Here is a 15,225-nt window from a genome sequence, read left to right as displayed (position 1 = left end):
ATAATCAACCGTCAAACATCATCTACTGCTTCTCAAATGCCAACAAGAGTACCGCAAACGGTACAATATACGCCCGTCGGACAGTGAAATTCAACTTGGAAGCATATTGTGCACTCTGAATTAATACAACACACATTCTGAATAGAAAAGCCTTAAAGTGGGTCATGGTGCACCTATCCATCTGACATATGAACTGATAATGTATTAAATTTTCACTACGGTTGTGACAAAATGTCGGTGCAATATCTATATATGATGATAAAAAGTCAAGGAAGCCATTTGATCTACTTTTAGCCCTAAAGTACTGTAGGTCGTAGTGCGTAAATCCAGCTGAAATGTTAACTGCACTTGTCTTCCTCCGAGAGGAAGCCTTTAACTAAACATCAGGGCAATATTTGTATCCGTAATAAAAAGAAAAGCTCAGAAAACTGTCTGACCTATTTTTAGTCCAAAAGTATGTCAAGGATGTACCAATCCAACTGAAATGCAAACTGAACTTGTATTCCTCTGAGAGGAAGCCTTTGAAAAATATCAGGGCAATATCTGTATCCGTAATGAAAAAAGGCCCGAAAAACTGTTTGACCTATCCCCCCCCCCCAAAAAAAAAATAGGTCAAGGATGGACCATTCCAGCTGAAATGCAAACTGAACTTGTATTCCTCCGAGAGAAAGCCTATGACTAAATACCAGGGCCGGGATTCATAAAGATTCTAAGAAAATTCTTAGATCTCATACTTAAGTAGTAAAAAAATTCTTAGCTAAGAAAAATACTTAAGTATTAATTCATAAAAATGTTAAGCATAATTCTTAACTAAGTTTCAATCTTAGAAAAATGAAACACTTAAGTAGAAATTCTATGGCAACGCGAACGATTTCCCGGAATTTTTACCGCACTCTCCAGCAAAAGAGGTAAAAAGTTGAGGATAATGATGTCAACAACAACATCATGGAATCCAAGCAGACGAAAAGAAAGCCTAATTGGAATGCTGATGAAACGCTTGCCTTGGCTTCGTTAGTAGAAGAGAACAAGCATATCCTGAGGGGGAAATTAGGGCCCACTTTAACCTCCGAGATGAAGCACCGCACTTGGCAAAGTATTGCCGAAAGACTAGCCGCGATGGGGGTGGGTCCAGCTAGGACAGCGGTGGAAGTGGAGAAGAAGTGGCACAACGTCTTCTCCAAATCTAAATCTGAAATCTCAGATCACAGAAGAGTTGTGACTGGGACAGGTTGGTTATTATTGATAGAACTTAGATACTTAAACTGTCTATATATATAAATATGTGCGTGTGTACATGCACACTGTTGAACTTGCGTAAAGCTTTATTTAAATCTGTCAACATTGGTATATACCAAAGAAAAGCGGTCTTCTTATGCATCGAATTTGACTATAAATATCATTATGAAGTAGGTAAAGCACTTAGCAAACTGTTGCCTTATGACTTGACTACTTCCGTGCTTGTCTGAATATTGTTTACGTTTCCAAGGTGAGAAAAGGGGGATAACTCCAATGAAAATATTTTGAGGTGCCCCACAGGATATCAACATTACTATAAATGTACTAATCTTTAACAGTTTGGAACAATATTTACTACATGTATTTTCACTCACAGTAATTTACTATGGCATCTAGGAATATTCTTTATAGTATATGAATATATTTTAGGCGGGGGCCCACCACCAAAACCTCTCAGCGCAGTTGCCACAACAGTGTGTGGTGTGGTAGGAGAGGATAATGCTTGCCTCAGTGGGATTGATGGTGGGATTGACTCCTCTCTCTTGCAGATATTAAACATTGGAGAAGGGAGTCAACCAGTGTGAGTAAATACAAGAAAATTTGTCTACATATTCACTTATATTGTATTGTATGTAGTTATCTGTCATAATTCATCATCATCATTAATTATTATATGTACATGAATGCAGTGATTCATGCACTGCAAGGATAGATGAAATTACTTGAAATCTGTCATGATAGAATTGTTCTTTGTATCTTTGTAATTCCATTTATATGAATGGATTATTATTATTATCTTTTTATTAACATCTAAATAATTATAATAAAAAACAATTATTAAAATAATCATTAAATTCATCATATAATCAACCTCAGTCATGTTGTGTATATTCAAATGTTAGAATTTGGGGTAAATTAGCTTCAATTTTTTCAATGACAGAATTGTCTTTTCTGTATTAATTCGATTTGTGTAGAATATGAACATCAACATAAAAAAGAATAACATTCATTGTAATAAACATTCAATGCAATCATATAATTTAATAATTCAAAAGAGCTGCAGAAGATATAGAAAGGAGAATACTAAGTAAGCATTTAATTAATCTCTTTTCATCACAGGGGAATCAATGTCTTTGAGGGACCTCCTGGTATGGATCCCCTCATTCTCAACTCTAGCCCTCTAGTCGCCGCATCTGTACAAGAGCCTTCACTACCATTAACATCCATGACTACAAGTTTGCAGGCCTCTGAAAATAGAAGCAGTCAGCCTGATTTGAAAAGGAGAATCGAGGAGCTAATTTGCAGGAAGTTGGAACTGGAAGTCCAGTATATGGAATTAAAGATAAAAAAACTAAAGCAAGAGGAATGAATTTTATTAGCTCACCTGAGCCGAAGGCTCAAGTGAGCTTTTCTGATCAAAATTTGTCCGTTGTATGTCGTCGTCGTAAACTTTTCACATTTTTCATCTTCCTCTCAAGAACCACTGGGCCAATTTCAACCAAACTTGCCACAAAGCATTCTTAGGTGAAGGGCTTTCAGGTTTGTTCAAATGAAGGGCCATGTCCCTTTCAAAGGGGAGACAATCACAAAAATGCAAAAATAGAGTGGGGTCATTTAAAAATCTTCTCAAGAACCATTGGGTCAGAAAAGCTGAAATTTTCATGAAAGCTTCCTGACATAGTGCAGATTTAAGTTTGTTCAAATCATGGCCCCCAGGGATTGGATGGGGCCACAATAAGGGATCAAAGTTTTACATACTAATATGTAGGATAAATCTTTAAAAATCTTCTCAAGAACCACTGAACTAGAAAAGCTGAGATTTACATGAAAGCTTCCTGACATAATGCAATGTGGCCCCTGGGCCTCTTGTTTATATTTAAAAGCATTTTAATTGATGTACTATATGTACATGTTCTTATCTCATCTGAGTGAAAGGTTCAAGTGACCTTTTAAATCTGATCAAACTCTGTCCATTGTCTGTTGGCACACAGTTGGGCCACATGAATAGATCATTTTTTTTATACATGGGAAATATTTTGTAAATCTTTTCAAGAACAACAAGGCCATGGTTAGTAATATTAACAAGCAAGCAATCTATTGTAGTGCAGAATCATATAACAGCTGTAGGACCATCAAGGAACCTGGGTTTAAGGGTGGGCTAGAATCTATGATAAAATTTTACATAGAACATGGATATATTATAAACAAAGAATATTTTTTTTAAATCCTCTCCAGCAAGATCATTAAATTCAGTTGTCACCCTCTGGGGCTATAGGTATAAACTCTAATTTACCATACCATTTGTAATACCATTGATTATTAACTACATGTTTTCTTTCTTTCACATTAAATAGACATGTAAATATGATGCCGTAACTGATAAAACATTTAGATTTCATACTATTATTGTATATGATATCTGAAAGACATAGAAATTCAGTATACTTTACCAGACATTGTTGTGTTTGTCATAATAGATATTAATAATTAATAAGTTAAGTTTTTTATGTTTCATATTTCAACATTAATAAGTAGATACTCAATAGATGAAATTAATGATATGTGTGTTAAAATTTTCACTTTCCATATAAAGTAGTTGTTGGCTTTTAACTTTTCACATTTTCATTTTCCTTACTAGAATGACTAGGCCAATTTCAACCAAAATTGGCACAATACATCCTTGGGCATTTTCCCCCTCAAGAACCCCATAGCTAAATTGCATGGTCAAAATGTAATACATTTGTAAGACAGTGTGGTGTTTTCCTAAGTAGATATATTATTTCATTACTATATGAAACATATTATTATTTAAAAAAGCTGTAATTTAAGTAGCTCATAAAGATTATCACATGCCTTTATTTTTAACCTGCTTTAATTTATGTATAATTTGATAATTTGTACATATCTCTAAGTTATTCATAGATTATAGAATCATTATGGTCATTAATCTCATCTATGTACATGTATATAATGTATTTGCTGAATATTCAGATGGTATGCATTTTGTATGATAGTGGATGACTAAGAGTAATGAAAATTTACATCAGTTTGAATGTACATTTAAAATATGAATTATCATGATAAATTAAAATTTAGTAGTTTAAAAATTTATGTGTGGATTTTGGAGTGTTCGATTAGTATTCAACTACAATGTATTTTCATTTTTTTTTTTTTATAATTTCCTTCTGTGGATAAGTGGTCAATATATGGTAATATATGATTATTTGTATATAGATTAATATTTATTAAAGGTTCTGTGTCACACATAGGTATGCTTTGCATTGCATTGATTTGATATTTGTTATTATTTTATGTTTTTTGCATTCTGTTAAGTTTTTGAATATTCATATGAAGTTTATTCAGTCTATGATTTTTAAAGTAATAGTCGAGTAAGATAAATCTATTTATCAATTATATACCATATAGTAAATCAGTAGCCAAATTTGAAGTTCATTTATAATCTATCATTTCTAAGCACTGTTAAAGTAAAGATGTTGATTGTAAATTGTGCTTGGCAAATGAGTTTTTGTTGTTGATTTTTTATCTTTTATATATGTATGTATGTATGTATGTATGTATGTATGTATGTATGTGTGTGTGTATGTTTGTTTGTAAATGTTATATATATGTTCAGAGCTGGAAAAAATATAAATTAACTCATGTGTTAAACATTGATTGGTGTTGTTGTTTAATGTATACCACCACAACCCACACAAGCATCATTACATCATTATTTAGATTCAAATTGGTTAAAATGGTATACCCCAAGGTCATAATGAGGTTTAAAAATTTATAGGGAAGTACATGTATATCTCATCATTTTCATTATTTTGTACTTTAATGATCCACTCTTCAACTTCTAGTTACATACATGCAGTCAATACATACACAACTCCCAATGCAACTCAAAAGTGAGTCTCTGCAAACTGTTGTCGGTATCTCAGACCATCATTGCCATTGTTGTTAAATATGTGTGGTACATGTACATTAACTTGTTGATCTTCACCATCATCTTCATGATCTTGTGGGCATGGAATGCATCGATCTTTGCAAATGTTATGCAAAATGGCACAGGACAAAATAACCTGACATGCCTTCTCAGGTGACAAGCGGATTTCACCATGTAGTACATGAAATCGCCTCTTCAGTTGTCCGATACCCCTTTCCACCACAGATCTTGTTTTCTTGTGAGCTCTATAAATCAGTATGGTAAAATCTGATTGGTTTGCTTATTTAAAAAAATTGGTTGTTGTACACATAATAAATCACATGAATACAACAATCAAGTTATATATGTTAATATTGATATCATTATGTGTAGAGAGAGAAGGGGGGGGGGGCATGTTTTAAGTATGACCAATTGTTATTTGAGAAGCATAATATCTTGGATGCGAATTACAAAAAAAAATCATTCAGAAGACTTCTATAGTAAATCCCCATTGTAGGCATTAATTGTTAATATTAAATTAAACAAAAACAAAAACAAAAAAAAAAAAACACTGCCGGGAATGACAAAACTTTCATAAAAGCATGTTTCATATGAATTATTGTAGTAAAAAAAATCTTCCACCCGCCCCAATAGTCAATGCTCATCTATTTTCAAATTGTTAAAAAAGAAGAAGAAAAGAAAATTCCCCACATCTCGTTATGCTATATGTTTATATGTTTATATCGAAATAATTTCTAAGTTTGAATTTTATGTTTTAAAAAATATTGGTTATCAATATATATTCTGGTACTGTGTTACCTGAGTATGTGATAGTCAGGTGCATGTGACATGTACCACCCTCCCCCTTTTATTTACAAAATAATTAATAATGTACCCTTTATTTACATGTCAGTGAAATAAAACAATCAAAGTAGATATATATTTTATTATTTTATAGATTACATGCAAGAAAAGGAATTTAAATTCTAAGAATTGCAATAATCAAAAAGAGCCAATTAAGCTGAAATTGCACAGTCTAAAGAATTGACAGCTGTTTACATCACATTTATGTGACATTATATTCTGAATTTGACGTTACCTAACTAATATTATCCATATCCATGATGCAGTGTCTGCATTTGATTTCAATTCATGAAAGTGCCAGTATATATATTTTATAATTTATATGTTGAAACACTTTTACATACTTATTTTGTCAATCCCACAAGTCCCCCCCCCCCATTTTTTAAACAATACATGCAAGAAAGAGGAGAAAATTTACAATAAATGTAAATTGGAATAATAATACTAATACTACTAATAGTAATAAAACCAAATATTGAAGTGGTTTTTATTTAGTTTCATGTTTACACCCCTCCATTTGGAAAATGTTGGATCCACCCGATTGTTTCTCAAATAGGGGGCGCTAAGTTTCGAACTAATTTTACACCAATCAGAATTTGTTTATACCAAGAGGGAAATATGGATGTGAGAAAAGCAAAGACTCGTTTATCATGTTTATTTAGAATATTTAAAGGTGTGCATGTGTCTTGTGTATGAAAGAAGATTTTAAATCTTTACCTGTTGTAATTCAACTGCGATGGTTGGTTTGGTCTCAGAAAAGGAGTCAATAACCAACGTTTGGAGGGATATCCGCTGTCGCCAAGCAAATGTGTGTGAATGGGGATGTGATTATTTTCGAACAGGACTCTCAAACCACTTTCGTTAAGGATTCGGGAATCGTGAGTGGAGCCTGGCCATTTAGCAACAACATCAATGATTCTATATTTTGCATCAAAAACAACTTGTGTGTTAATACTGTGGTAGTTATGTCTATTGACGTATTCATTTTCATATTCGTGTGGTGCAATTATTTGAATGTGGGTACCATCGATGGCGCCTACTATCCCTGGGAAGCCCGCGATTGCGTGAAAAGACTCTTGGTTTCTTCTAATCTCTGCTGCGCTAGATGGAAATTGTACAAACCGACTGATCATAAGAGGGGAGGTAAGGCTTGCCAGTGTTACGGTAATGGCCCGTGAGACAGTTGGCTGAGAAACACCCATGTCATCGCCGTTGCACAGCTGCATTTTGCCCGTAGCTAGAAACCTCAAAGTAAGAAGAACTTTCTGAAGAGAGGATAATGCCATATTACGCCGAGAGCCACTAGATATTTGATCACGAATAAGTGATTCCACAAAAAGGATTCCACCTGAATCAAGCCGAAAACGTTCGATAAGTTCACGATCACTGTACTGCTGTAAACAGTCTTTTCTCTCTCTAAAATTCCTTCTGTGAACTATGTTGGCAGCCATTTTATTTGTGAACTTAAGAAATTCTGAAAACTTAAGTCTGCTACAGACTACACTTACTTTTAAGAATTGTTTAAGAATTTTCTAAGAATTAAGTTGTTTTATGAATAAAACTTAAGATAAATACTCATTCTTAGCGTTACTTAAGTTTTATTTATTGATTTAAGAAATTTCTTATACTTAAGCATAACTTAAACATCTTTATGAATCCCGGCCCAGGGCAATATCTGTATCCGTAATGAAAAAACGCCCGGAAAACGGTTTGACCTATTTCTAGCTCAAAAGTAGGTCAAGGATGGATCAATCCAGCTGAAATGCATACTTAACTTGTATTCCTCTAAGAGAAAGCCTTTGACTAAATATTGGGGCAATATCTTTATCCATAATAAAAAGCAACCCGGAAAACTATTTGACCTACTTTTAGTCCTAATGTAGGTCACCGACAGACGGACTAATCCAGCTGAAATGCAAGCTGAACTCGTATTCCTCTGAAAGAAAGCTTATGTGCAAATTTCAGGGCAATATCTGTATCTAACGAAAAAAAGTCCGGAAAACTGTTTGACCTACTTATAGCCCTAAAATAGGTGAAGGATGCACCAATCCAGCTGAAATGCAAACTCACTCTTATAATTCTTAAGGTAGATATTGTGACCAAATTTCAAAGTTGTACATGCACCAGTTACGGAAAAAAGTCCGGAAAACATTACCCGGGACGGATGGACAGACGGACAGACGACCAGTCAGCCAACCGGACAGACGCACGGACAGCGCCATAGCATAATGACGGGCGTATAAAAATCAGTAAATGGGGACGGAAGTTGACATAATTTCGGGATAGCCCTTTTTCGCGGTTTTACGGAAAGGTAGGACGAATCAGTTCAGACCTGTCTTGACACTCAATGGGAACATACTTTTCTATTCCCACATATTACACTCAATAATTTTAATATGTAGGCGTTTTGTTTGTTATCAGCTTTTGTAGTTTAGTTGTAGTTTTAGTTTCCTTTTCTATTTAGTTTTCTTTTCTATGTAAATATTCTATCGTCCTGAGGAAGAGACAGGTTGTCCTGAAAATTTGACAATTCACTGTTGTTCGTGTCGTTGGTCATTTTTAGTGCTTTTTAAATCCTTTTTTATTTGACCTCGTATCTACTATTAGATCCGACACTTTGGATGTTGAGTGTTGTTGGATTATAGTGCTTTATATATATATATATATATATATATATATATATATATAGTGCACTCGTTTGTGAAAAACACAAAATTACTGAAGGCAAATGCGGCGCATGTCGAGACAGAGGAATGCGCAAGAGCAGTTGGCATTGTCCATGCTGTGCGCAGTTTACGATAGGTTCGTTTTCTTCAATTACACTCGATATTTGACCAAAAAAATTCAGATGCAGTGTAGGAAACAATTTAGAAAGTCAATTAAATTGATCATTTTCACAGTTTGCTAGAAATATCAATAGAGACCACAAGACCATCATAAACCTAATCCGAAAATTTAAATGGAACCGGAAGTGTAGCAGATCTACGCCGATGGCCTAAACGACGTGTAACTACCCATCAACAGGACCGCTACACAAGAGTGACCCATTTACGTGACATATATTTGACAGTTCGAGCAACAGCAAGCACACATTTGGAACACATGGAAGACTCCTCCGTGATCAAACTGTGAGAAACAGATTAAAAAGAGGATTGTGGGCAAAAAGGCCTTATGTTGTATTGAGTGGGTATTGTCTGCAAGACATAGACAACTTCGATTAGCGTGGTCAAGACGCCATCTGAGGTATACACGCGAGGACTGTGGACAACTTCTTTTCACCAATGAGTCCAGATTCAATCTAAGGCGATTAGAAGGACGATCCCGCGTCTACCGCAGAATTGGGGAATTGGGAAACGATATATTGACGCGTGTGTGAGGGAACGAGGGCAGTTTGGAGGTGGTTCTGTCATGGTGTGGACGGGATTATCGTTTCACACAAAAAACACCAATGGTCCCGATCCACCAGAACCTGAATGCAGCAAGCAACCAAAACCCTGTCCTTCAGTCGCAATTCCGCACATCCAAGCAGGAGAATGCGACTCCACACACAACAAGAACCACCCAACAGATGCTGCAGGGTCACAGTATTCGTGTAATTGACTGGCCCCCTTGCAGTCCAGACCTCAATCATATTGAACATGTATGGGACGAGGAAATAAATTTATAATCTTAGCTATTCCTCCAATTTCCGACTTGAATTCGCCATCGGAATCTGTCGTTTTTTCTGGCATACATATGTAAGTCACGCTCACTTATTGTTATATCATTATACATCATTTGTCTGTTGTCTGTCGTTACGTGCATATTTTTTGGACAATAGTGCGGTATTTTTTCTTTTTAAAAACTCTATAGATTTCGATGTCTGCTCAAGATTTTGTTTTGAAGGTAGATCAATATTCAATATATATTGTTTTGTTAATTGAATTTAAATAGAACCACGAAATATTTTTAAGAATATCTCCTTATATAAATGATGCATCTCTATAGGCTATTGTCGTATGTTTATCTTACGTTGTCTGTGATTGGTCGATTTTTTTTTTACTGCGGTGGAAATTATTTTTACTGCTGGTATAAATATTTGATTGTGGCTTTTGACCAGTGTTTTATTTTTACTGGTGGTAAAATTAATTTTATTGGTAATATAAATAGATAATTGTGGGTAGGGTGGACACTCATGAATTCTTATTGTAGTAAAGAATTATTATACTACCAGTAAATTTAATTTTACTACCGGTAAAATAATTTTTACTACTGATATAAATAACCAATTATGGGTAGCTTTGGCTAGTGTTTTATTTTGACTGGTAGTAAGATTAATCTTACTGGTAATAAAATTAATTTTACTGGTAGTTTATATAAATAATTGTGAGTAGGATGGCCAACCATACGCGTCACGAGATCTCCATTTTTTAAGGTCATATCCGAAAGACCCGTGAATGCCGAGCGTTTGGCGAAGGAGCAATCACTACTTTGTGTTTACCATATGGTGTGTCCAGAGGTCCATGTTTGATCTCCTCTTTTAGCATTCGTTACAAGTGTAAAGAGATTGATCACTGTTCGTTATCTTCACCTTTCTATAATAGTGTAACGTAATTTAATCTTGCATCAGTTCAGTTTATTTCGCTCAAAACATGGAATGGTACATAAAACATATTTACATATATACAATAACAAGGGTTAAACAGATGAAAAATCTGGAGAACAGACAATATTATTGATTTTCGATCTATGTTTTCGCGAAAACTGTCTGCTCTGTTTACGGACCACATTTCACGGTTGGTTGGGCTATCACAGGTGTAGGGTTAACAGTAAGATCATTTACAAAACAGATTGGGTAATGTACATAAAAATATAAATCACAAAAATCTAAAACATCAAAATTGAAGAAATACTGAAACAGTTCTAAACTACATACATGTAAAACATAATCCATCGTACTACTGTTTTTGCACGTAAGTGCTCCAACACCCTTGTCGCTACCCACACGGTCCTTGACAATGTATAGATTGTTATTTTTACAGAAATCAACCATTCTGTAGCCGAAATTATTACAAACAGTGTCCGAGGCAGACGTAGAAAGTGGAATATCCAAATTTTAAAAGAAAGATCATTATTGTCAGTGATAATATTTCATTGTTTAACATTTGTTAGAAAATCATCAGGCAATACAAAATCTTCAAGTCGAACTACTCTAGAATTGAAATCACCCATCAAACATGCGTAATTACAGTCTGGTTACAGTATTTAATTCTTGTTCAATTTCGGAAAAACAGTCAGGGGACGAATATTTACTACCTTCAGGAGGAATGTAAAAAATACCAAAAACAAACATCTTCATCTAAATTAAACAGTGCTTTACTAATTGTGAGCCATGAAATAAATGGACATTGAGTATTGTAGTGTGTTTAACAATATGATCTTTGACAAGTACTGCGATACCTCCTGATCTGATTTTTGACAATTTACATCGGTTTTTCAAAAATGCAGAATAACCAGGCACATGTACCAGTCCGATGAGAGTAGACAATAGGGTGTCGTGATGGGAATAAGGTATCCGAATACTGTGAAGTTTAGAATGATATTATGAACTGGTTTCCTCAGCAGTGTGTGTATAACATTGGATGGATACAGGTTTACATTCCAAAATTCCTTGGACAACCAAACATACACATCTAGTCTATATACAATTTATTTTGTCATTTAACAGTACATGTATATTTTATTTTTCCAAATAATAATATATAGTGTTAAATTTATTTTTTCATGAACATTATAATAATATTTACTTCAGAGATAATCTTAGGCAACTTAGAATTGTACATGTAGATTGTTGCACACGAATAGGCGGTTAGCTATCACAAGTTGTAGATTTTTATTCAATAACAGGCGGGATCCATCACAAGTAATTATTGTAGAATATGTAGCTCAATCATGCGAGAATCGTCATCACAGATTGTAGATTATAACAGGTGGGTCTCAATCACAAATAATCATTGTAGACTATCAAACACCGACAGGTGGGTCGCCATCACAAATAATCATTGTAGACTATCAAACACCGACAGGTGGGTCGCCATCACAAATAATCATTGTAGACTATCAAACACCGACAGGTGGGTCGCCATCACAGCACTGGACTCGTATCTGTCATAATAAAGGATTGTATGTCATCAATTTAACTATTTTTGTTGAAGTCTGTTACAGTGTATATAGTTGAACTACAGAAGAACTGAACTATTTTGGCAAATAAATTCACAAGATGAAATCTTGGTTTTGTCTCATAAGAGTTTGATTTGCAAAAAAATCAGATGTCAACGATTTCATAATGTTTACATGGATGGAGTCAAATTTGTACTATACTCAGCTATAGTCTTTCTTTTTTTATTATCTATGTTAAAGAGTAATTGTATTTCTTTGTTTTGCAAACGTTTTTTTTTTGTCATCTTATTTCCTACCTCATCAATGTATCCTTTAAAATTGCTATACATCCCTCCTGCTCCTATTACCAGACCTGTCTGTCTCAAAAGAACCATTTCTGCAATGAAAATAATAATTTAAAACATTACATTGTTCTATGAAATGTTCAAATAAGGACTAGAGGCTTGACTAATAACACATAAAAATAAAATACAGACCTTTGCTACATTATTCATCTAAAATAAATGAACATATTGCCTATTAAGGACTACATATCAATCACATCTCACCTTGAATGTATTGCTTTCTGTTCTCTTTATTAAGAGACAAGTTAATAACTGTCCCCTTGTGGTCAAAACTCAGTGTTACTGTGTTTACGGTATCAACCTGAAATCATCCAGAATAGCAAAGATGAGCAAGCTTTGGGGTTATACGTAGTTCAATTAATGCGTTGGATTAGAAGCCAATGCGAACGTAATGAACTACCTCCTAAGGTGTCCACAAACATCACCTGATATTTCATTGGGTGCCACCAGATGTAGCTGCCAGTTTCCGCGGTTTGAGTTTGCGCCCCGATCACGTGATTTATCCTGTCCAGAACAATGGCGACGCTTGCTGTACAGGACTTGTAGTAACAGTTTGAGAGCAGGGCTTGGTACTTTGTCTGTGATGGAGGGTCGTCAAGCTGCAGGGCCATGAACTTTAGCGAGATCACAAGACTTCTGTACAGATCATATATGTGTGATTAGACAGATTTATGTGTAATTAGACATATTCATGTTAGACAGATATGTGTGTAATTAGATTTGTGTGTAAATAGACAGATATATTTGTAATTAGACAGATATGTGTGTAATTAGATTTGTGTGTAATTAGACAGATATATGTGTAATTAGACAGATTTATGTGTAATTAGACAGATTCATGTTAGATAGATATATGTGTAATTAGACAGATTTATGTGTAATTAGACAGATTCATGTTAGATAGATATATGTGTAATTAGATTTGTGTGTAATTAGACAGATATGTGTGTAATTAGATTTGTGTGTAAATAGACAGATCTATATATTTGTAATTAGACAGATATGTGTGTAATTAGATTTGTGTGTAATTAGACAGATATAGGTGTAATTAGGCAGATATATGTGTAATTAGACAGGTTTAACCCATTGAAAATATGCAGATCAATGATGCTTTCTTATCTGAAATAAACATTGTTTTGCTTTGCATTTACTTTATGATTTTGATCAATACCAAATGTATTAAGTTATATTAATATATAATTATAAGTTATATTAATTGATTTCATCCATTTGGATTACGAAGGAATACATTATAAACATTAAATATTTAAAAAATTGAATAACAAAACAATATACACAAACCACCAAAACATCTTAATAAAAACAACAGACAAGAAAACAAAACTGCTAAAATTAGCAATCAAAAACATAAATAAACAAATCAAGAGAAATCTTGCAATGAATAGTACATGCATATTTTATACGTTGATCACAAAAGAATGGGATGCTTACTCCTCCTAGGCACCATATCTCACCTCTTGTGTGCCCAGAGGTTCGTGTTTGCCCAACTATCTATTTTGTATTGCTTATGGGATTTACAAGATTGATCACTGTTCGTTATCTTCACCTTTCATGCATATTGTCACAAAATGATAAATTTTAGAAATTCCATCAAACCTATATTCAATGTTAGAGAACCTCCATATATTCAAACAACTGGAAACCCCATCCAATTCTATCATGCCGTCTCCTTTGTCGGACATCACGGCATTACGCTGCGCCACGTGAATGTTCCGCCCAGAGAAATCTTTAAACCCGTTCACGTTTCCCTCCTGGCCTTTGTTGAATTTCAGATAAAGCTCATCACGGCATTCTGTCAATATTATTAATCAAAAAGGACTACATTGTAGTTCATATGAAAACACAGTTAATCAGTTTTCTTTTCTGATGGGAATCAGTATAACAAATTTTTCCGTTTGTCTAATGTTTGTTTCTGTAATATATATTATAACACGTTTTTTAGCATCATCTATAGTGCTAATATTTATAACTTCCCTTTTATTTGCCCAAATTATAACTTACTATTGATAAATTGGAGGTTACAATTCATTGATACATTGGAGGTTATAATATATGTATGACATACGAAAATAACAAAAACTTGCGATTAATATCTGTGTTTGGAGGCGTGTTTGGAGTCACGTGATCTGTGCAGCCGCATGCTGATTGGTCGAAAGAAGATCCCGGTGCACAGGGTCGAGAGATATTTCGATTGTGTACTTCCTCTATGTACGAGCTACTGCCTTGGGGATCAATCCATCGCCTACAATCTTGTTAAATATTTGGAACTGTGTATGCAGCGAAATTTGTAAATGTTGATACGAAACGATTAATAACTAAAATACAAACCCAAAAGATTTAAATTTACAGTTGATATTTCTACAAATGTGCATGAACTTTACAATAGAACACTTGCCAATACCTCCATATCAAACAGAATTTCAAACGTTTAGCGTATACCTCGTATAGAACCAGTTTTATGTTTTGGTGGGCATGGTTCTGCACATGTCGGGTCAGGAACACAGCCCCGAGTTGACTGAAATCTGTGACCCTGGGTACAGCAGGCTGGCAGTGATGTCTTATCCAAACATGTCCAAAATCCAGAACAACGTCCGTTCATACTGTATGAGTAGCCAGCGGAAAATCTCTGGCAAGGATCTGAGGAAACATTCAACTTGTAAACTTAATATTGAC

General features: G+C 34.4%; 2 protein-coding genes across 2 annotated transcripts; one reads left to right on the top strand and one right to left on the bottom strand.

Annotated features, from left to right (window-relative positions):
* The first annotated feature begins 697 nt into the window (after positions 1-697).
* Positions 698-7,606, top strand: LOC130049449 (uncharacterized). Its single transcript, XM_056147063.1, has 3 exons — positions 698-1,228; positions 1,666-1,816; positions 2,356-7,606. The coding sequence occupies exons 1-3, from the start codon at positions 946-948 to the stop codon at positions 2,603-2,605; spliced, it is 684 nt and encodes a 227-aa protein (XP_056003038.1). The 5' UTR covers positions 698-945; the 3' UTR covers positions 2,606-7,606.
* Positions 2,227-7,479, bottom strand: LOC125669398 (putative nuclease HARBI1). Its single transcript, XM_056147062.1, has 3 exons — positions 6,746-7,479; positions 5,125-5,430; positions 2,227-2,483 (listed from the first exon to the last, which is right to left on the bottom strand). The coding sequence occupies exons 1-2, from the start codon at positions 7,477-7,479 to the stop codon at positions 5,142-5,144; spliced, it is 1,023 nt and encodes a 340-aa protein (XP_056003037.1). The 3' UTR covers positions 2,227-2,483; positions 5,125-5,141.
* Positions 7,607-15,225: the final 7,619 nt, after the last annotated feature.

Source organism: Ostrea edulis, chromosome 8, assembly GCF_947568905.1.
Source record: "Ostrea edulis chromosome 8, xbOstEdul1.1, whole genome shotgun sequence".
Classification (NCBI taxonomy): Eukaryota; Metazoa; Mollusca; class Bivalvia; order Ostreida; family Ostreidae; genus Ostrea; species Ostrea edulis.
The sequence above is the reverse complement of the archived record's forward strand: the minus strand, read 5'-3'. Positions and strand labels throughout refer to the sequence as shown.